This window comes from Acartia tonsa, chromosome 3 (assembly GCF_053477335.1).
Source record: "Acartia tonsa isolate MP-2025a chromosome 3, ASM5347733v1, whole genome shotgun sequence".
NCBI lineage: Eukaryota > Metazoa > Arthropoda > Copepoda > Calanoida > Acartiidae > Acartia > Acartia tonsa.
The window spans coordinates 6238112-6262686 of NC_137262.1; the positions used below are offsets into that span (position 1 = coordinate 6238112).

Sequence of the window (24575 nt, forward strand, 5' to 3'; positions counted from 1 at the left end):
GGTGTAATGTATCTTTTGTAAACAACTTTAGTCAAAGCGATATTTCGCCCAAATCCCGACAAAATTATTCCTTTTAGTAGGTGTTAAAAACATCAGATCTTTGGTCTTATTTAAGGTAAAGTAATAATTTTTTTTGCATAAATAATTTATTTATGGCCTTATTTATTGTTTTCTATAAAAAATAAATTGATATTTAATTTTGTGGGGGGCAATTGAAGTCCTAAAATATAAGTTATTTTTGAGCGGTTACTGCAAGCCCAAAAATAGTGCTACCATTATACGCAGCAAAACGCGGCGATAAGACAAGATGAATAATAAGTGTGCAAAATTTTATTACATTTGAACCGTGGGAAGTTCACCCCATCTCACCCCGTATGATGCATACTTTTTCTCACCGTTTCGGTTTTTCCCCCCTGGCGGCTTGGGGGTGGGCAATATTTTCTAAATTTAAACAAAATGTTTTAGACACTTTTAAGACCTTTCCAAAACATATTTTAGATTTCATGTGGCTTAAGTATTACTTGCACTTCAAATTTGTAAGCAATGTGTCAGTACTTCTCCCTTTCTGTGTTAAGTAAAAAACTACGATTTTTTGGTCAAAATTTTGCATATTTTGGCAAAACAACAGTAGAATTGAGGAAATAAATTATATTTTTAAATTTTCCTATTAAAATACATGCAATCTCATTTCGAAAAAGGAAAAAAATAAGTCATAACTCCTAAAAATAAAAAAGTTATAACAGTTTCAACTGTTAAGGTCAAGATTTCCAAGCAGAAGATACGCGCGCTAGGGCCACTGTGTATCAAATATTTAATAAAGGGAAGCCTTGTCAAGATTGTCAGACAAACGAACATTTGATTGTGGGACTAATGTGTCATAATGTAGATCGAAGTTTGAACAAAGAATGAAAATGTACAGATCTATATTACCCAAACTACTTAGATACAACTACAGAATGGACATAATCACATTTAAAATCAAGACTTGATTTATATATTTTGAGGTGCTTTGCGCTATTAACATTATATCTAAAGAATCCTGGAATCGTATATATTCGTGTATATACGATAATTTGTATCATATAATACATTGTTAATTTTAAAAATGCCAAAGACCAAGGCGTTTAAAATTAAGTAATAATAGACTTTTGTGAAAATAATCATAGAGTTGCTACGCTTTCTAAAGTTTACTTAATTGCTACATGAATCACAATGCCCAGTGAAGTTTCAAAACAATATGACAATAAAAACATACATTTCTATAAATATTATAAAACCATTAAAAAGAGCACGAGAAAAATTTTGTAGAAAGATAACACACGATCGACGCACGGGTTTGTTTTGATTTTGCAGTAGAGCGAGTGTACACTTTTGTTTTTGTGCGATAAAATGTCGTCGTCCTTAATATTTCATCATAAGGAAATAAGGTCCATTATGAATAATGGTTCATCATATTTTTAAATGGATTTAAAATATACATGGATATTATGACAGGGGAACAATTTTTCTCCATAAAGGTTGCTATTTCCGCTGTCATTTTTGGTTTTTGTGTTACTTAAAATCTTTAAAAAGATGGGTCGAAGGGTTGATTTTTCCCGTGAAAATTTGTATTACTTAGTGATCTTTTTGACGCCTAAAAATTAAAATACATTTATTGAGATAGGACTGAATTTGTGCATATATTGGAAAAAAATTATCAAAATGATTCATACATACTTTTAAAGGCGAAGCTTTTCTATAATTAGGGTCGGTCCGTCCGTCACAAACGGATAGCTTTTTTCGTTGATTTAGGCATGTTAGAATTGTCCTATCATTTTTAAACTTTGCATGGTGATTCCTTTAGAAAGCGTAGCAACTCTATAATCATAACAAGAATGTCCGTACGTCCTTTTTAAACATGTTGATTTTTTAAATTTTTTAACAACAAATTTTTATGTGATCTAATCATCCGATTGATCTGATTTTTGGTATGTTGACTCGTGGAACAACAAATTATAATGTTATGAGCAAAGCAACTCCATAATCAAGTCCTAAAAATGTAAGTATGCTCGATAAACATTATCCTGTATCAAGCAGTTTTTCAACAAATTTACTTACAATTTTGCTCCGATTCTTATACATTTATATTCTGATTATTTAGTTCTAACACTATATAAGTAATAATGTCCGTTAGTCCTACCGTTTCAGTGCTTAGCTTTTATGGATGTTGTCATCCTTGTCGTTCTTATATAGATACACAGGGATATTACACATAAAGTTTAACTATTTTGTCAACAAATTTAGCATATTGACCACAATTTTGAGAAAAGTGTATTTGTTGACAGGGAGGGAGGAAACATTAAGGTGTTTATTACACTAGTCCCTAAAGTTTTATAATAATATTTTCTTATTAGTTGGCTCAACAACTTTGGAGACTTTTAATGAATTTCTAATGGTTGGTTCATTCAGTTGAGTGTCAAAACATTTCTACCACTTAGTGTAATCTAAAAAAGGGGTAATTTTGTGTATAATCATTTTGGATGTACATCAATTTATCAGCCATTATCTTATCCCTTTAGATCCCTAATTTGTTGGTGCTTCTTCTAGGTTAGGTTAGGTTAAGTAAGTGTTAGGAGAGCCCCGCAATGATATTATAAGTATTCCATTCATAGATATGAAGTAAGGCACCAAAAAATCAAATAAAAAATTCACTAACAATTAAATCATAAATATATTTCAGTAGTTACATAGAACAAATTATTTTAATAATCAAATTAAACAATTAATAATCTCGATAAATTATCAATAAATTTCTTTTTTGCACAAAATCTTTTACAAAAATCATTTTGCTCCGCAAACATATGACAACCACATCGGGTTCGAGACCTCTGGGGCTCTTCATAATTTAAAACTTTAATGGACCTAGCGTTTAAAATGTCATTAATTAGTTTTTGTTTTGCGCAGAATTTTTTGCAATAGTCATTTTGTTCAGCATATTGGTGGCACCCGCAACGGGTTCGTTCCCTGCGGGGCGGCTCTTCATTAGTCAAAATTTGTACTAGCCTAGCCTTCATTAGGTCATCAATAAGCTTCTTTTTTGCACAAAAACGTTTGCAATAATCGTTTTGTTCTGCGTGTTGGTGACAGCCGCAGCGAGTTCGAGCCAGCAAAGGTTGTTGCCTTGGAAAAGCTACGGCATTCCTCTTTTTTCTATCTTCTGGTAGATAAGAATCGTCGCAGTTTCTCGCGCAATCCAAAAATTTTTGGCCTGTGTATAGGTAGCACAAACATTTGGATCTTGCAAGTGAATCTTTTCCAATTTTTGTGTCAGAAGCATCAACTAAATGGATGTCAAGGTCAGTTTTATCGTCAATATTTTGTGTAGCAGTGGTATAACCAAGAATAAACACTTGCAAAGCTATGACAGCGTGGAGTTTCCTGAAAAATAGAAAGAATTATATTTAATAAAACAAGGATGATCATATGTCAAGAAGCAGGAACAAATATCATAAAAATAACAAGCTTTAGACTAATAAATAATCAAAATTAGACTATAATTTGCTTGTATGTAATTACTATAAAACATTCTAAAACCATCCAACGACTAGGAAAGAATTCGGAAATAGTCCCTTTCGTGGCAACGCCCCTTAAGGAGCGATTCATCGTATTTTTAAAATGGCTTTTGATAGGTTATTTTAGGTTAGGTTATATTGGTTTAGGTAATTGCCCCACAGGGTTAGGCGATTGGCCCCGCAGGGTTAGAGCCCCCCTCAGGTGCTAGAAATAGGAGAAAAGCTACCGTGAAAAAAAACTAAGAATCGCCCCTTAAGGAGCGTTGCCACGAAAGGGTCTATACCCAAGAATTCTAATATTGAATATTCTAATATTGAAGTATCTCAGAACTTATGTGAAGATTTCCTAATATGAATAAATCAAACGGTTTAGTAATTGGCGATATCTTAACAGAAAAAAAACTTTACCAATTTTAAAATAAACCTATAATGTTAATTGTCAACACATTGATTATAGGTTTAACAAGATTATTTTTACATTTTATTACAATTTTATAATTTAACTTTGATAAAGTTCAAGCTTAAGTAATAAGCCTGAATGAAATAATTTAGTTAATCTAAATTTACCTCATTTTCATGTATTGATTGGTCAAATGCTTAAGTTGAACTGAAAAGTAAAATTATTTTACCAACCAATTTTGACTCCCCTCAACTCCCCCCCCCCCCCCTGACACTTGTATTATATAATAGGAAATAATTAAGAACTCTAATTAATCCATCTTAATCTTTTTTTGGAGCAAGTCTGCTCTACAACATAAGCATGACCGTACGTCAACGTGTGCTTCAAAACACATAAACATATTCTTGTGAGCATTTGAAACTAACATTCAAGAATAATTTAGTTTCACAAATTGTATCAATAAACAACATTTCTCAAATAAAAGTAATTTAAAATTGTTTGTTTTTAGAAATGAAGATTTTATTTTATCTAAGAATTGTCCTATCGATTTCAAGCTTGGTATGATGATTTCAAAAACATTTCTGTACGATTTAGATATTGTAGAACCTTTGTGATCGTGTATAGAAAATGTCTACAAATGTTAATGTTTGTTTGTCCTACCATTTCAGAGCTTTGCTTTTGTGTATCTTTTTGTCGTCCTTGTTTAAACAAAAAAATATTATTTTACAATGGAGATATCTATAAGCAAGTATACCAATAAAGTATGATATTTTTATGACCAAGAGTAAGCTTCCTATTACCTGTTTCTTAAAAAAGCTTTACATGGATTTTAAGCTCTCTAGGGCCTTTCTTAATGTACTAGAGAGTGAGGTAAATAACCCCCCCCCCATTGATTTAAAATTTACCAATTGCAATTTTCCTAACCTTACTTGATAATCTCTACTAATTACTAGGATTAATTTGGTATGTACTCCACCCATTATATATGTCATTGTCAATTTAGATATTTGCTTTAAAAAAGGGCAATTTCTCAAAAAGGGTTAAATAAAAATCTACACTTTAAATAAAAAAATATCTTACAATAATAATTTTTAAAAACTTCTTTCAATTATTTATTACTAGCGGCATCGCCCCTAGAGGACTTTAGGGGCACTTGAAGAGGGGGGAGATGAATCCCAAAACCAATTTTTATTTAATTTGTCCAATTTCTATGTTGCGTTCAAGTCTCTACGAAATTACGAGATTATTAAAAAAAATTAGATTTCTCTTGTGAGGGTGGTGGTATACCCTCCCCCAAAATAGTTATAAACCTTCCCGGCACCTATAGGAAGCTATCCTGTTAAGGAGAGCCCGATCGGTTTAGCGGTTAGCGAGATCCTTTGGTACAAACATACAAACACACAGACAGATATCCTTTTACTTCATTATAAGGATTCTTTGCAAAAAACAATTTTAATATTTTTAGGGGCCTGTAACGTCTAAGTTAATCATGTAAAAATATTGTACCCCAAATGTACCAATCACATTTATTTACTGACATAAAAATGGTATTGATTTATGCTGTTAGTAAAAGATTTATTTCTCAACAATTTACCTATATCTTAATCCCTGGTATTTATAATTGACCACTGACTTTTCTGACAAGTGCGAGAGGAATGGATAAGAGCCTAATGCCACAGTTGAGTACTTGAATGTATTTCGGTGTATTGGTGAGGTATTATAGCTTTTCGAGATCTTTGTTTCTTTCATGAAATAGATGTATAGCCCAAACAACTACCTGGTTCCGGTGGTGGGGACCTTTTTCATCTGCTAGCAAATTACTTTCTGCTCTTTTATAGATACTTGAATATGTTAATATTTCCGACGATATTGGCTAATATTTAAAGAACCAAATGAAAGTCAGCCCAGTGTCCCCCACCCAGTGAACATACAGTTATTTACGTTTACAGTTACAGTTTATTTAAGTAGCAAAGACAAAAAACTTTAATAAGCGCATAAACATATCTAAAAGACAGTGATCCATTCGTTTACCTTACTCTAACAAATATGGGAGGAGCTTAAGAAAGGACTTAATTAAGAAATGGTGGGTGTGGTTGTAATCTCGCCTGACCGTCTAGTTAGTCCTTAATGCTCAATGGCTCATTTTTGATCACTTTTTAAAAGCGAAGTTTTTCTATAATTAGGGTCGGTCCGTACGTACGTCACAGATGGATAGCTTTTTTTCGTTAATTTAGGCATGTTAGAATTATCATATCGATTTCAAACTTTGCTTGGTGACTCCTCTAGTAGTTAGGTACAATTTAGAAAGCGTAGCAACTCTATAATCATTACAAGAATGTCCGTACGTCCAGTTCAAACAGTCCTGAGCGTTGATGGTTGACTCCATCAACATATCGATGATCGCTTGGAATTCACTTTGTGATCTCCTAGATGGACAATGACATCGACTGAGTGGTTAACTTTATGTCTCTATTGTATGCTAAACAATTTTAAATACTGGCAGCTTTACAAGCGCTTTTTTACACTTTTTGCTCCTAGCCAGGGGTTTTGCCCCAAGAGGTAATTAAATAAAAATAAATCTTTAGATGCCCCACAAATTTTAAATAATTAAAAAAAAATAAATACCTGATGAGAAGCCCCCACTCCACCACCAATTTAAAATAATTAAAAAAATGTGGGGGGGGGATTTTTTTCATTTTTTGGGGGGTTGGGGGTGTCCCACCTCCATAATAATAGCCTAAAACCACCACAGGACAACTAGGTATATTCCCTAAAGAGTAAAATTCGATCGGTTCAGTGGTTACCAAGATCTTAAGGGACGGACAGACATCCAGCTACTTTGTATTATAGATAGCCTTAAACCATACCAATACATATTTATAAACAAGGATGACAACATCCATAAAAGCGAAGCACTGAAACGGTAGGACAAACGGACATTAACACTTATATAATTTGAATATAAATGTATAAGTATCGGAGCAAAATTGTAAGTAGATTTGTTGACAAACTGCTTGATACAGGATAATGTTTATGGACATACTTAATTTTTAGGACTTGATTATAGAGTTGCTTTGCTTACAACATTATACTTTGGTGTCCCAGGAATCAACGTACCAAAAATCAGATCAATCAGATGATTAGATCATATAAAAATTTGTTATTAAGAAAGTAAAAAAACCAACATGTTTAAAATGGACGTCCGGACATTCTTGTTATGATTACAGAGTTGCTACGCTTTCTTAATCGTACTTAACTACTAAAGGAATCACCATGAAATCGATAGGACAATTCTAACATGCCTAAATTAATATAAAAAAAGCTATCCGTGTTTGTGACGGACGGACGTACGGACGGACCGACCCTGATTATAGAAAGCTTCGCTTTTAAAAATACAATCAAAGCAATAATCTTCTTATTTCCATTCGACGTGAATTCTTCATAACATATTTTTTTTTGAAAACTGACGTCTTTTTTAAATTAGCTAAAGAAGTAAACTATATGCCTTTTCTTCATATAGGAACATAAGAACAAATATGATATTATTAATTTATTAAAGTCTTTAATCGAATTAATAAATATGAATATAATGAAAATATAACAAGACTACATCTAGAAAAATAAACAGGCAATTGTCGAATAATGATACAATTAATAAAACACTTAAATTGTCATAAAAATAAAATTACAAGATTAGCTTTGTTTTCACAATAACATAATATTGAAAGAAATTTACAAAATGAAGATTGAAAGTTAATTTTGCAATTTAGGCCGAAAAAAGATTAATTAAAACTTAAAACAGTTTTTGGTATTTTTTAAAACACAAACATAATAGGCATATAGTTAAAACAGCAAAAAATCTTACATAAATTATGAATATACAATTGCTAAAAATATACATAATTTTCATGTTTTTGAGATCAAGTAAGAGCAAGAAACTTAAATTAAGCATAAAAGTGGCAGGTTTCTGGTTTCCCAGCATGGCTTCGAAACCGATTAATATCCGCTAGATTTGAACCGGTTCTCAGCCATACTGATGAATCATGTTCATGTATAACATCGTATTATAGTCACATTTCCACGAATAATAAAATAAAAATTAAAAGGCGCCAATGCCATCAGCGCCTCGGGACTAAGAAAACTGGTTCTAATCATATATTTTAAATTCTAATATCCGCGGAAAGCTGTCTAAAATATGATGCGATAAATATCTACCTATTACCTATAAATATCAAAACAATAAGAACTTCCTGGAAATGGTAACACGATCTAAAACTATTTAATGGCAGTATCAAATAGCAATTTTAATTTAGAAAACTGATTTTGCATAGATATTAATGATTGCAACTTAAAAATACATTCTTTGTCTTTGATTAAATCTTAAACAATGAAATAAAAGTTAGATTGATTGGAAGTTAAAAAATGTATATGTGAAAGATAACCATCCTTTCTTTTTGTGAAATGTAAAACATGTAAAAATGAGGAATTTTATAATTGCAACGCATAGAATAAATGGCAAAGTGAATGAATCAACTATTGACTAAAACAATGACAATGAAAAGCTAAAAAAGATCACAACTTTACATAAAATAGGCAATTGAAAGTTTCTTTTATCTACGATTGTCTTAATTGACTTGTTATCACAAAAGTAACAAATATTATTTTATCACGCTTCTATTTTCAAATTCTTAATAACGCATGAACAATACTGTAAGAAAAATGTTTTAACTTTATCCAATTCAATGAAATAATTCTCAAAAGTAAAACAAAACAAAGGAGATAAACTTTTCATTTTATCTATCTTTTATCATATTAAATCTGAAATATTTATCTTTTTATAACTTTTTTGTATAATTTTCTCTTTGTCACTTATCATATAACTTGAAAAATAACCAAAATTCTGATTTATATTTAATACCATGAACTGGCACATATGTTGTCTACTTTCCATTGAATCAGCTTGGCTGTGTGTCCTAGTTTCAGAGATTAAGAATAAAAAAAAACTATTGATGAAATAGTACAGAAGAATTTTGATGTGATTTAAAACCCTTTCCCCATCGAAAAAACATTTAAATTCCTCAGTTTAAAAAATTCTGGTCGTTCTTGCACATGGGGCTAACTTTTCACAGCATTAATTATTCTTAAATCCTGCCTTAATTAATTTCCCCTGTGGATCCTTGATTCTGACTCTACCATTGCTGTATCTAGTCTCCTGTCTACCATCTGAGTACAGGATTTTCACAGTTCCGTCAGGATATACTCGCTTCTTCATGTCCTAGAATGGATTTATTATTATCTTACATCAGATTATCATGCACTCTAATAAAATAAAACTTGTAGTTGTCTAAAATAACGCCCCCCATCCCCCCCCCCTACTCTTGAATTAACTAAGTGACCAATAAATGATATACATGTTAGCAACCTAAAATGACGAAAGTTTTCCCCTGTCATAATATCCACGTATATACTATATCCATTTGTCCTATATATTCAAATGTCTGTAGATCTACGAAGTGCATTAGTTTTGTTTCAAATTTTAAGAGATTCTTCGTTTAAGACCTAAAAGTAAGCAGGCTTAAAAACTATTTTGTTGGGGAAATGACCGCGCTCCCCTAGTTATATGGATAAGAAAAACTGAAATTCAAGTAATGACTGGGGGTGGGGGTGCTTTTTGCCAACTTTGTAGCAAAGCTTTAGATAATATGAAGGACAAATTAATCGCCACCCTTATTTGTAGCTTTATTTCAGGAAAAGGCATATATTTTAGTATCTCATTCCCTGCCCTCACCCTCCCTGAAAAAATGGTAAAATAATTAAGGTTGGAATGCTAACTCACCTTCGTATGTTCCTCCCTCTGTCCATTAGCAAGGTATAATATTCTATCTCCATCAACTGTAACCTCTACTCTTGTTCCGTCTGTCAATGTAATCATCCATTTTATAAGCTCAGTTATAAAATAGTAAAAAAATGATTTAAAAAATAATTAATCTTAAGCATTTATAAAGTGTCTTGAATGACGTATTATACTATCAGCAAATGACTAAAAAATCATCATTTTTAGGTTTCATTGAGAATTGTCCAATTTGTAGAGGTTTTTTGAGACTTTCTCAGGCTAGGAACGAGAAATTTTGAAACAGAAAAAAGTTTCAAAGGCTTTTTCAGATCACCATGAAGCCATAGTTCTGATTCAATAAATTTTTGAGTCCCATTCACAAATAGCTATACAATTGTATGTGGGGTCGTCAACGGTTTTAAGCCTTGAGAAAAATTTTAAATCATCCAGAGGTGTATTATACTTATGGAAATGATGTGCAAGTTCCCGCTTAAGTCTCAGATAAAAATGTCCAAAATCGACCCACTCTAATAGATATATGTCATTGATAAAGCATGATGTTAATAAATGATGATAAAAATGGATAATTTCCTGGAAACCAGATATCCTCTGATCCATCTGTCCGGATTTTCTTTATAGATCCATCAGGGAAGGTTATCTCCATGGACCCGTCTGGGAATCGAACCTGAAAAATAAAATAAAAATAAATGCACGAATGATAATTTAAAGATTTTTTAAAAACAATATTTACGTTTGATTTGGATTCTAATAATCTTGAATTTGTAATAAATAATATCTCTACTCATTGTGCCTTCCATTCCAGATATCGAAGGGGATAAGACAATGGATGATGAGCCTTAGCAATGAAGATAAACAAAATTTACCCTTCTTTATATAAATATTTAGTTGAAAAGTTGTTTTTGATCTTATTGAGAACAAATGACCTACTTTGTTCATTTGATAATAGCAGCGCGATTAACCTACCTATATTAACGCCAAAAATAGCCAAAAACCCAGGGAGGAAGGGAGAATTGGGATGTTTATATCTCTAGTCCCATAAGTTTTATAGTGACGTTTTCTTATTCGTTGGCTTAACAACTTTAGAGACTTAATAAATTTTAATTGCTTGGTTTATTAAGCTGAGTGTCCAAACGTATCAACCACTAATTTCAATCTACAAAAGGGGTAATATTGTGAATCATCATTGTGAAATGAACATAAATTAATTGGTCATTGTTTTATCCCTTTAGATCCATGTTAAAACCAAATAGAAAAATATTCTATGATAAAAAACTAACCTCTTGTTGTCCATTGCTAAAATGGAGAACCTCTCTACCATCAGGATGTGTCGTGTGCCAGGTTTGAGTCTGAGAGTACAAGTATTTCACCAGACCAGAGCTATGACTCTCCTTAATATTAATACAAGTATTAGGATGTGTGTGTGTGTGTGTGCCAGGTTTGAGTCTGAGAGTACAAGTATTTCACCAGACCAGAGCTATGACTCTCCTTAATATTAATACAAGTATTAGGATGTGTGTGTGTGTGTGTGCCAGGTTTGAGTCTGAGAGTACAAGTATTTCACCAGACCAGAGCTATGACTCTCCTTAATATTAATACAAGTATTAGGATGTTTGTGTGTGTGCCAGGTTTGATTCTGAGAGTACAAGTATTTCACCAGACCAGAGCTATGACTCTCCTTAATATTAATACAAGTATTAGGATGTGTGTGTGTGCCAGGTTTGAGTCTGAGAGTACAAGTATTTCACCAGACCAGAGCTATGGCTCTCCTTAATATTAATACAAGTATTAGGATGTGTGTGTGTGTGTGCCAGGTTTAAGTCTGAGAGTACAAGTATTTCACCAGACCAGAGCTATGGCTCTCCTTAATGTTAATACAAGTATTAGGATGTGTGTGTGTGTGTGTGCCAGGTTTGAGTCTGAGAGTACAAGTATTTCACCAGACATGACTCTCCTTAATATTAATACAAGTATTAGGATGTGTGTTTGTGCCAGGTTTGAGTCTGAGAGTACAAGTATTTCACCAGACCAGAGCTATGGCTCTCCTTAATATTAAAGGACGCCTGCAAGAAATAACACGCTTTAACTGCTGAAAGACTGCCACAAGAAGACCCAATACCCCAAATTTAAAGCCTTCAGCTTCAATAACAAAAAAGTTCTAGGCATTTCAAAATAGCATTTTATATACAATGGAATTGTTGAAAGATTTCCAATGCTCATAAAAGAAAAAAACAATATTAAATTACGTCGCCTAGACACAAAATTATAACCTTATCTTTGTCAGAAACTTAGATTGCATGTAACTAAGGGGGGGGGGGGCGTAATGACATAAGCTCTTAAACCGTGAGCGAAATGGTCTAAATATTGAGCTAGACCCTTCAAACTTGGTATATAAGCTTAGTCCTATAGGTATTACATCTAAATGGCAAAAAAATCCAAAAAATTTTATTTTTAGGTTAGGTTAGGTAAGAAAAACCCTGCGGAAATGGGGTTTTTAGGCTTTTTTTGGTCTATTTTAATGTGGAAACTTGCCTTAAATTGTTTTTTCTTAGGGTTTTAACTTAAAAACACTGTATCTATTCATATGGACATTATTTAAGATGATTCAGCAAGTCGGGGACTGACCCCAGGGGGCTAGGTAGGTGGCCCGCAGGGGTTAAGTTCATTTTCCCAATATATTTGTTGTGATACATCAAATTATAGGTTTTTTAGGTCAAGGAACTCAAATTCAGAGCTAAAATAAGCATTAAACTAATCTGAAGCTAGCCCCAGCGGGCTAGGTTGGTGGCCCGCAGGGGTTAAGTGCATTTTTTCTAATATATATCTTGTTATATATCAAACTATAGGTTTTTTAGGTCAAGAAACTCAAATTCTGAGCGAAAATTAGCATAAGACTTACCTGAAGCTAACCCCCCCGGGCTAGGTTGGTTTTCTGCAGGGCTTAAGAGCATTTACCTAACCTAACCTAGAAACTTACTTATATTTTTACAGGTTTTTTTCTTGAATAAACTGTGTCTATTAATGAAGACTTTATTTAAGATGATCCAGCAAGTCGGGGACCGACCCCAGCGGGCTAGGTGGGTGGCCCGCAGGGGTTAAGTGCATTTTTCCCAATATATATGTTGTGATACATCAAATTATAAGTTTTTTAGGTCAGTTAATCCAAATTCAGAGCTAGAATTAGCATAAGACTAATCTGAAACTAGCCCCAGCGGGCTAGGTTGGTGGCCCGCAGGGGTTAAATGCATTATTTCCAATATAGATCTTGTTATATATCAAAATAAAGATTTTTAAGGTCAAGAAACTCAAATTCAGATCTAAAATTGGCATAAGACTTACCTGAAGCTAACCCCTGCGGGCTAGGTAGATTTTCTACAGGGCTTATGTGCATTTTACCTAACCTAACCTAGAAACTTACTTATTCTTTTTGGTTTTTTCCTTGAATAAACTGTGTCTATTAATGAGGACATTATTTTAGATAATCCAGCAAGTTGGAACCGACCCCAGCGGGCTAGGTTGGTGGCCCACAGGGGTGTAGTGCATTTTTTCTAAAGTATGTGTTGTCATACATCAAATTATAGGTTTTTTATGTCAAGAAACTCAAATTCAGAGCTATTTTAAGCATTAGACTTACCTAAGGCTAACCCCTGCGGATTAGGTGGGTGGCCTGCAGGGGTAAATTTTCCAAATTATGTGTTGTTATACATCAAACTATAGGTTTTTAAAGTCAATTTGGAGCTAAAAAAAAACACAATAGCAACCTGATGCTAGTTTTTTTGTGGTATGTGGTATACATCAAATTAAAAAATTGTATCCTATTAGCATATTAAATTCTTCCACTGCTAACATTGTACTATCAAAATTGAAATTCTTTCAAATATATATGCCATATAAATGTAGTTTAACCAATTAACCAGGAAAAAATATGCAGTTCACTAAATTAAGTTCAAATGCATTTCGTGAAACTACCCCTTTGAATTTCTGGACCTAAAAAAACTATAATTTTATGTATGACAACAAAAAATGCACTTAACCCCTGCGGGCCACGCACCTAGCCTGCTGGGGTCTTAAATCTTAAATAATGTTCTAATAAATAGACACAGTTTATTCCAGAAAAAAACCATAAAAAAACAAGTAAGGTTCTAGGTTAGGTTAGGTAAAATGCACTTAAGACTTGCAGGCAACCCACCTAGCCCGCTGGAGCTAGCTTCAGATTAGTCTGATGCTTTTATTAGCTGTAAATTTGAGCTTCTTGACCTTAAAAACCTATAGTTGGATGTATGACAACACATACTTTTTAAAAAATGCATTTAATCCCTGAGGGACACCCACCTAGCCCGCTGGGGTCGGTCTTCGACTTGCTGGATCATCTAAAATAAGGTCCTCATGAATGGACAGTTTATTTGAAAAAAAAACCTTAAAAAAAAATATTAAATGTAAGTTTCTAGGTTAGGTTAGGTAAAATGCACTTAAGCCCTGTGGGCTACCTATCTAGCCCGCTGGGGTTAGCTTCAGATTAGTCTAATGCTTATTTCAGCTCTGAATTTGAGTTCTTTGACCTAAAAAACATATAATTGGATTTATCACAACATATATATTGGGGAAAATGCACTTAACCCCTGCAGGCCACCCACCTAGCCCGCAGGGGTCGGTCTTCGACTTGCTGAATCATCTGAAATAAGGTCCTCATGAATGGACAGTTTATTCTAGAAAAAAAACCTAAAAAAAATAATAAATGTAAGTTTCTAGGTTAGCTTAGGTAAAATGCACTTAAGCCCTGTGGGCAACCCAGCTAGCCCGCTGGGGTTAGCTTCAGATTATTGCTTATTCAGACTGGCCAGTCAATTTTGAAAATAAAAAACGTACATAACGTACACAAAAAAAATACGTTACGTACATAAAAAAAAGTAAAAAACGTACAAAAACGTACATTCCTAATAAAAATAAGTTAAATAATTTCCTAGTTACCTATTATCAATACATTTAAGTCTACTAGCAGCTACCTGTAAAGGAGAACCATAGCGAACTGACAGACACAAGATATCCTATTACTCTATTTAAAAGAACTAGCGTCTACGCTCCTAAAGGCCTCTAGGGGCACTTGAGGAGGGGAGAGTTGAATTCAATAAAAAAAAACATGGATGACAACATACATAAGTAGCGAAGCTCAAAAGTTATTTATAGACATCTGGAAAAAAATTAACTTAAAATCAGTGAGCAATTAAAATTCATTTTTGGGGGGAGGAGGTAGTTTTTTTTCTAAAGTCAATTTCTCTTAGGAGGGTGGATGGTGATACTCTTCCCCAAAATAGTTATAAAACTTCCAAAAACCTATGAGAGGCTATCCTGTTAAGGAGAACCATATCAGTTCCGTGGTTAGCGAGATTCTTTGGTTCAAACAAACAGACATCCTGTTATTATGTACAAAGTATATCCTATTATAAGGACCAGCGACTATGCCCTTAGAGGCCTCTAGAGGAACTTGATTAGGGGGAGGGGGGGAGTTGAATTTAAAAATCTATTTTTTATATTTAAAAATAAAAAGTAAAAAACAAGCATGACAACATCCATAAGTAGCGAAGCTCAAAAGTTATGGATGGAAATCTGGGAACTATATAAACTATAGAGTAGTGTCGTAAAAAATAAGCATTTAACTTATTTAAATAAATCACAAAACCTTTTAAAAATATATAATAACGTGAAAATCTAGGAATAAATTTAGCCCCCCAACCAATAAGCAAATCTCAATGAAATTTAGTGGAAGTATTAAGAAAACTAATACAATCCCTGAAAATTACAACCATCTATCAGGAATATGAGTAGAGAAAATCACAAAAACCTATACATCTATACTTTTTGAAAATATGTAGAATGTGAATTTATTTATTCCCTGAAAATTTCAGCCGTCTATCTTAAATAGAAGTCGAGAAAACAGAAAATCTAGGAATAGATCTAGCACCCCAACCAAAAGTCAAATCTCAATTTAAATATGTAGAATGTGAACTTATTCAATCAAAAAACAGGAGCCGAGAAATTCACTTTTCTTCGATAGCATAACGGACTGACAAAGTGATTATAGAGTAGCTTTGCTAATAAATTTTTTAGTGAGGGAGGGGGGAGTAGACCACCCCCATTTCTGATTTCAATTTTAAAAAGAAAGAAAAAATAGGGGAAGGGTGGTGATTTTTTTCTAAGAGTAATTTCTCTTGGGAGGGTGGTTGTACCCTCTCCCAGGACCTATGAGAAGCTACCCTGTAAAGGAGAACCATATCGGTTTAGCGGTTAGCGAGAACCTTCGGTACAAATAAACTGACAGAGAGACATACATCCTGTTATTACGTACTAAGTATATTCTATTAAATAAAGTAGTAAGTTTTTGTCTGATGCTTAAGTTTTTCATAACTACTTCACACAGTTACCGAGATGGTTTTAGACTATTTTTCTATCATTTTGAATACAGGTTCTTGAAGGGATATGGAAGGACAGAGAAAATAGCCTACAACCTCACAAAGATCATGTCGGTTCAGCAGTTAGCGAGATTCTTCGTTACAGAAAAAAAGGATTTATAGGATAAACATATAATAGAATATAGGGTTATTTTGTCTATTGCTAAAGATCTCAGAAAATACTAGTCTTTAATACAAAGTAAATCAATGCCTGTCTGTCTAAAGCTTAAGCTCTTGGTAACCGCTGAACAGATAGGGTTGTAATCTTCAGGGAATATATCTACTGGTCCTGTGGTAGTATTAGGCTATTTTCTTAGAGTGTGGAAAACCCACCCCCCCAAAAAAATCAACCACCCCTCAATTTATTTTTGTAAACTAATGCAAATCAGCGGGGTGGGGGAACCCCCACCACTCCCTGGGGCAAAGCCTAAATGAAAAAAATAATCACAATCTTTTTTATATTTTTTTTTGACAAATTTCCAACAAACGATTCTATAAAAGAGGGGACGAAGCCTCTAATCCTAGTAGAAAGTAAAAAGCTTTAAGTGTCCCTCCCCCAAAGAAAATAGCAAAAAAACATCACAGGACTATTATGTATATTCAAATCAGCGGGGTGGGGGAACCCCCACCACACCCTGAGGCGAAGCCTAAATGAAAAAAATAATCACAATCTTTTGTTATATTTTTTTTGACAAATTTCCAACAAACGATTCTATAAAAGAGGGGACGAAGCCTCTAGAGGCTAGGGGCGAAGCCTCTAATCCTAGTAGAAAGTAAAAAGCTTTAAGTGTCCCTCCCCCAAAGAAAATAGCAAAAAACCATCACAGGACTATTAGGTATATTCCATGAAGAGTAGAGCCCAATAGGTTCAGTGGTTACTGAGATATTAAGCTTCTGATATACAGACGGACAAGCAGACGGACAGACATCATTCTACTTTGTATTATAGATAATATACTATTTTTGTAATACTTTTTGTACAAATACAAATAAATATACAAATACTTATATACTTATATTTGATTCTTATTCTTTAAAAACTGAAGATACCAAAAAAAAAGACTTCTTACTCCTAAACTGAGCACCATATGATATCTCGGAAAATTTACCCAAGTATATAAAGAATTTGAAAAAAAATATCATAAAATCTATTAAAGGGGTAGTTGCATGAAATGCATTTAAACTTGAACATTTAGTCAACTGCATATCTCTTTCTGTTCAATAGTTTAAACTAAATCTATAGGACATATATTTCAAATCCATAAATTTAAACTGTAAGTTCTAATAACATATATGCATAATTTACCTACATATTCTTGTTCTATGAAAATTGAAGATATTATTGAATTTATTTGATATAATACACCTATTGTTTTTTTGCAAAAATTTTCGTACAAAACATACAAATTACTTTTCTGCTAATATTTGATTCTTATTATTTAAAAAAAAACGTAAAACGTACAAAAATACAAATTTCAAAATACGTTACGTACACATATCAAAATAACGTCCAGAACGTACAAAGATTCGATGCGTAACGTACAAAACGTACAAAACGTACAAAACGTACACTCTGGCCAGTCTGCTTATTTTAGCTCTGAATTTGAGTTCTTTGACCTAAAAAACATATTATTTGATGTATCACATCATATATATTGGGGAAAATGCACTTAACCCCCCCGGTCCCCGACTTGCTGGATCATCTTAAATAAAGTCTTTATTAATAGACATAGTTTATTTAAGAAAAAAAACTGTAAAAATATAAGTAAGTTTCTAGGTTAGGTTAGGTAAATGCTCTTAAGCCCTGCAGAAAACCAACCTAGCCCGGGGGGGTTAGCTTCAGGTCAGTCTAATGCTAATTTTCGCTCAGAATTTGAGTTTCTTGACCTAAAAAACCTATAGTTTGATATATAACAAGATATATATTAGAAAAAATGCACTTAACCCCTGCGGGCCACCAACCTAGCCCGCTGGGGCTAGCTTCAGATTAGTTTAATGCTTATTTTAGCTCTGAATTTGAGTTCCTTGACCTAAAAAACTTATAATTTGATGTATCACAACAAATATATTGGGAAAAATGAACTTAACCCCTGCGGGCCACCCACCTAGCCCCCTGGGGTCGGTCCCCGACTTGCTGAATCATCTTAAATAATGTCCATATGAATAGATACAGTGTATTTAAGTTAAAACTCTAAGAAAAAACAATTTAAGGCAAGTTTCCACATCAAAATAGACCAAAAAAGCCTAAAAACCCCATTTCCGCTGGGTTTTTCTTACCTAACCTAACCTAAAAATAAAATTTTTTGAATTTTTTTGCCATTTAGATGTAATACCTATAGGACTAGGCTTATATACCAAGTTTGAAGGGTCTAGCTCAATATTTAGACCATTTTGCTCACGGTTTAAGAGCTTATGTCATTACGCCCCCCCCCCCCTTATATTTTTACAATAAAAACACCACATTTCATAGTCAAAATCTATGAAAAAAATTCGATTTAAATTGAATTTTTAAACGAAAATCATAGCGGAAACAAAGGGGTAAACTAATACAAGCTTAGCTGTAATTGGTTGTTAAGCTGATTCAGCCTTCTGATTGGCTACAGTACATTCGGTACAACGCAAGTAAAACTTAATTTTTTTAATGATTTTGACTATAAAAATGGGTATTTTTATTGTAAAAATATAATTAGTTACTGGAAACCTAAATTTTTGACAAAAATAAGCTTATAATTTTGTTTCTAGGCCACGTAGTTTAATTTCAAAGTTTTCAACATGAGCATTGCAATTCTTTCAAAATTTTCATTGTACATAAAATGTCATTTTAAAATGCCTAGAACTTTTTTGTTATAGAAGCTGAAGGCTTCAAATTTGGGGTATTTGGTCTACTTGTGGCAGTCTTTCAGCAGTTAAAGCGTGGTATTTCTTGCAGGCTTCCTTTAATACAAGTATTAGGATGTGTGTGTGTGTGTGTGTCTGGTTTGAGTCTGAGAGTACAAGTATTTCACCAGACCAGAGCTATGACTCTCCTTAATATTAATACAAGTATTAGGATGTGTGTGTGTGTGCCAGGTTTGAGTCTGAGAGTACAAGTATTTCACCAGACCAGAGCTATGACTCTCCTTAATATTAATACAAGTATTAGGATGTGTGTGTGTGTGTGCCAGGTTTGATTCTGAGAGTACAAGTATTTCACCAGACCAGAGCTATGGCTCTCCTTAATATTAATACAAGTATTAGGATGTTAGTGTGTGTGCCAGGTTTGAGTCTGAGAGTACAAGTATTTCACCAGACCAGAGCTATGACTCTCCTTAATATTAATACAAGTATTAGGATGTGTGTGTGTGTGTGCCAGGTTTGATTCTGAGAGTACAAGTATTTCACCAGACCAGAGCTATGGCTCTCCTTAATATTAATACAAGTATTAGGATGTGTGTGTGTGTCTGGTTTGGGTCTGAGAGTGCAAGTATTTCACCAGACCAGAGCTATGGCTCTCCTTAATATTAATACAAGTATTAGGATGTGTGTGTGTGTGTGCCAGGTTTGATTCTGAGAGTACAAGTATTTCACCAGACCAGAGCTATGACTCTCCTTAATATTAATACAAATATTAGGATGTGTGTGTGTGTGTGCCAGGTTTGAGTCTGAGAGTACAAGTATTTCACCAGACCAGAGCTATGACTCTCCTTAATATTAATACACGTATTAGGATGTGTGTGTGTGTGTGCCAGGTTTGATTCTGAGAGTACAAGTATTTCACCAGACCAGAGCTATGACTCTCCTTAATATTAATACAAATATTAGGATGTGTGTGTGTGTGTGCCAGGTTTGAGTCTGAGAGTACAAGTATTTCACCAGACCAGAGCTATGACTCTCCTTAATATTAATACAAATATTAGGATGTGTGTGTGTCTGATTTGAGTCTGGTTAGATCATCGCAGGTATAGGCCCCGCACGGGTTAGACAAAGTGAAAAAACTACCCCCCCCCCCCTCATTATTTTCAGTATGTTTCAAAAATAAGGGTTGTAAGCTACCAAAAATAACATTCACCTTCATATCACCATTGTAGTAGAACACTTTGACAACCTTCTGGTCGGGACTGATCTCCTTCCTGTTCCCGTTGGCGTACCAGACCTCCAGGCGTCCGTCTGGCCATCTCTTCTCCTTCGTACCCTTCTCGGAGTTTACCAACACCTGACATATTAATCCATGAACCATTAAATAGAGTGAATTAAATATCACAAAGTTATTTTACTGGGCACTATTTATTTATATAAAACACGAAGAAGAGTATGCATGAACGATAGCAAGTGATTCTAAGCACCTTCCATCATTGATTCGAAATGTTTTTTTTGTGAATATACTAGGGTTATGTTTAATATCGTTTTATCAGTTTAAAAAAAATAAGTTTCACCATGGTTTTACATGAAAAAACTTTAAAATGTTAGGCATATTTTGGCTATATATCATCAAATGTTTTGTTGAGTTCAAACTGCTGTGACACAAAATTAAACTTTTTCCATGAAAAATTCTAATTTAGAAAAAGGGATGGTAACTTTAATAAAATGCTTAACATTTTTTATTCATAGAAAACCATGGTAAAACTTATTTTTTTTAGTTGGTATAACTATATCAAACATAACCCTAGTATATTAAAAGATATATTTATAATCAAAGCTGAAAGGTGCTTAGAATCACTTGCTCTCGTTTGTGCATACACCTCTTTTATAATGGAATTTCAAAGACTTTAGAAGGGTAAAAGGTTTATCAAATTCCATGTTGTTTGGATTGAAAATGCGCAATAACTGCTCAATGATATTGTGAGGGTGTACATATGTTTAGTAAGAACTTAAATACGACAGGTCCGTTTGTTCGACAATTTTTAGGGAACCCTCAAGGTGGTTCTCCCAAGGTTTTGGTTATTTTTAAGTGGCGTAAGTCAAACTTTCAAAAAAGGGAGCCTTAGAAGAAATATTCAACCCCTTAAGAAACCCTTAATATTCTGCACAATAAACTAAAGGCACCCCAACAGAAATATAACTAAATGATTTTTGTTGTTAAAGTGTAAAAATAAAGCCTAAAATACAGTCAGTTAGGTTAGGTTAGGTTAAGTAAAGGGTGTGCAAAAAAATGCGGACTTTTTAAAAATTGAAATTGCGCGGCTTGTGTTAATAGTAGAAAAATGTTATGCATATCGTTAGAACCGCTAAGAAGTCTATTTTTTAGAAATATAAGAACGATTCCTCTGCTACGTATAGTTTAGGAGCTATATGTTAAAATGTCCCAACTGACTTAAAATTTGACTTGCGAGTAAATTTTGGGACATTTTACCCCCTAGCTCCTAGATTATTTGTAGCACAGGAACCGTTTTTATATTTCCAAAAAATACAGTTCATAGCGGTTCTAACGGTATGCGTAACATTTTTCTACTATTAACACAAGCCGCGCAATTTGAAATTTAAAAATGTACGCATCAATTTTTGCAAAATATCTTCTCTAATTTTTAGTTATATTTTAAAATTTACTCGCAAGTCAAGTTTTACGTCAGTTGGCACATTTTAACACGTAGCTCCCAAACTATACGTAGCACAGGATCCGTTCTTATATTTCCAAAAAATAGAGTTCATAGCGGTTCTAACGATATGCATAACATTTTTCTACTATTAACACAAGCCGCGCAATTTCGATTTTAAAAAAGTCCGCATTTTTTTTGCACACCCTTTAGAATGCGGTCTGCGTTTGTTTATGGAAATATCTAGAAAACGGCTGCAACAACTGCAACAAATATAAGTTTTGTTACCTGATGGTTATTCTTCAGGGTTTGTTGAGATGAAGAGGACGGGACATCTGTTGATTTGCTGGGTAAACCAGAAACAAGTGTCATACTTGATTCTAGAGAATCTGCTGGACTATAACTCATTCTAGAAATAAGAATACTAGTAGTAATGTTACTAGATAATCTAGATGCTAGAAACATACTTGGTTCTAGAGAATCAGCTGGACTATAACTCATTCTAGAAATAATAATACTAGTAGTATTACTAGACAATCTAGATACTATAGACATACTTGATTCTAGAGAATCGGCTGCACTATAACTCATTCTAGAAATAAGAATACTAGTAGTAATGTTACTAGATAATCTAGATGCTAGAGACATACTTGATTCTAGAGAATCTGCTGGACTATAACTCATCCTAGAAATAATAATAATAGTAGTAGTGTTACTAGATAATCTAGATGCTAGAGACATACTTGATTCTAGAGAATCTGCTGGACTATAACTCATCCTAGAAATAATAATAATAGTAGTAGTGTTACTAGATAATCTAGATGCTAGAAACATACTTGGTTCTAGAGAATCAGCTGGACTATAACTCATTCTAGAAATAATAATACTAGTAGTATTACTAGACAATCTAGATACTATAGACATACTTGATTCTAGAGAATCGGCTGCACTATAACTCATTCTAGAAATAATAATACTAGTAGAAGTGTTACTAAAAGGAAAAATCTAGATACTAGAGACATACTTGATTCTAGAGAATCTGCTGGACTATAACTCATTCTAGGAATAATAATACTAGTAGTAGTGTTACTAAATAATCTAGATGCTTGAGACATACTTGATTCTAGAGAATCGGCTGGACTATAACTCATTCTAAAAGTTTGCAGTTTTGTATGGGTATTCGTGTTTTTGAAATATGAAGCATAAATTTAGGAGGTACATGGATATATAACATAAGGAAAAAGAATAAGAGGATGAATACTCACCCTCTTTTCATGGTAAAATACTACTTCCCCATCCTTAAATTTTTAAAGAAAATTTAGCAGACGAAAATCAAAAGCCGCCCAGGGCTTTTTGTATGTCAATCATAAACAATAATGTGAATAAAAAGAAAAGCTATATTTAGCAAACAGCCGTGGGCGGTCAGAATCAGCTGAATGTTTATTATGAAAAAAATTTCCCCCTTTTTAGAAATGAAAGGATTCATCTTGCATGCACAATTTTTTTAAAATAAAAATAAATTCTTTGTAATTTTTAATTAAAACATTAAAACGACAATATCTAAAAGTAAAAAGTAAAAAAATTTTTTTTTAGATGTTGTTATTTTAGTATTTTTTACATTTAATAACAAAATTTTCTTTTTATTTTTAATTTAAATATTATATTCTAATTAATAAAACTTTACATATTAATTTTGTAATCCTCCCATTTGAAAAGTGGTGGAATAGCAATAAAATTTAGCGCGGCAACAGCGCTAATTAGGCCCCTGGGCCCACTGCCTATTTTCGTCTTCTAGTTGCTTTGATTCCTCTCTTTTATTTTTTCTCTCTATGATATATAATAGAATAGTTATTTCTCGCATCGTATTATAAACGGCTTTCCGCGGATATAGAATGTACAATTATAAGATTAAAACCAGTTTTTTAGCCCCTAGGTGCCGTAGGCACGGGCTAAAAAAACTAGTTTTAATCTTATGATTGTACATTTTTATATTCGTAGAAAGCCGTTTATAATACGATGCTAGACATAGTTTTTTCGTATGGATGAGAACCGGTTCCTATCCACCGGATTCGAATGAATACGAGAAAAATCATTAAAAAACATTTTGCCATTTTGACTTTTCCATGACATTTGATTTGACTACTTATTTAGAACGAGAAGATAATCTAATAAAATATAATAAAACAGTGGCGTGCGCAGGGTTTTTGTTAATTTTGACACCCCCTGGCTGTTTTAGGGGGGAGGTGTATCAAGGGGTTGTAGACTGTTACCATAGCTATTTCATTGGAAAAGGCACACTTATTTTTCTGTTTAAAACTCTATAGAAAGTATTTTATTACCTGGGTGTATCAGCACATAATGTCTCATAAACTGTATTGGCAATGCTTTTTCTTAACTCTTGGTCCAAGAATTCATCCTTAAGTAAACATATAACTTTATTAAATTCAGGTTTAAAAATATTCTAAAACCACCACAAGATAAAAACCTTTTCTTCAAAAATCACATCTAATAAGGCATTTCAGAGATATTTTGCCAAAGATAGAAATAGCTATTTTCTTTGTATATTAAAAAAATGTTCTAATATAGTCCTGGAATGTAATATTTAACATAGGGATGGCAATCCGTCAAATTTTTGCACCGGATTCGGATTCTTACAAGAATCCGTCAAAAAAAATGGCGGATTCCGGATTCTTATTTTTGGCGGATTCCGGATTCGGATTCCGGATTCTAGCAATATTTGTAAGGGCTTTAAAAAAAAATCAAAAAAATCAAGTGCTACATATATCCTAAAAATTAATGTTCTTGGTGTTCTCTATA

The 24575-nt window shown here is 33.2% G+C and overlaps 1 protein-coding gene and 1 long non-coding RNA gene across 2 annotated transcripts in view; both read right to left on the reverse strand.

The window, feature by feature from the left end:
• Nucleotides 1-2691: 2691 nt before the first annotated feature.
• Nucleotides 2692-4155, reverse strand: LOC145315065 (uncharacterized). The gene is made up of 2 exons (XR_013877943.1): nucleotides 4119-4155; nucleotides 2692-3417 (listed from the first exon to the last, which is right to left on the reverse strand). It is a non-coding gene; the product is annotated as an uncharacterized LOC145315065 (long non-coding RNA).
• Nucleotides 4156-8895: 4740 nt separating this feature from the next.
• LOC145313161 (uncharacterized) overlaps nucleotides 8896-24575 on the reverse strand; it is a 52170-nt gene continuing 36490 nt past the window's right edge. The window contains exons 28-35 of the mRNA XM_080152435.1: nucleotides 24098-24174; nucleotides 22047-22167; nucleotides 20297-20440; nucleotides 11083-11193; nucleotides 10376-10469; nucleotides 9788-9867; nucleotides 9104-9226; nucleotides 8896-8924 (exon numbers count right to left, since the gene is read on the reverse strand). Of these exons, the coding sequence (XP_080008561.1) occupies nucleotides 8907-8924; nucleotides 9104-9226; nucleotides 9788-9867; nucleotides 10376-10469; nucleotides 11083-11193; nucleotides 20297-20440; nucleotides 22047-22167; nucleotides 24098-24174 (768 nt within the window). The 3' untranslated portion in view covers nucleotides 8896-8906. The remainder of the gene's footprint in view (nucleotides 8925-9103; nucleotides 9227-9787; nucleotides 9868-10375; nucleotides 10470-11082; nucleotides 11194-20296; nucleotides 20441-22046; nucleotides 22168-24097; nucleotides 24175-24575) is intronic.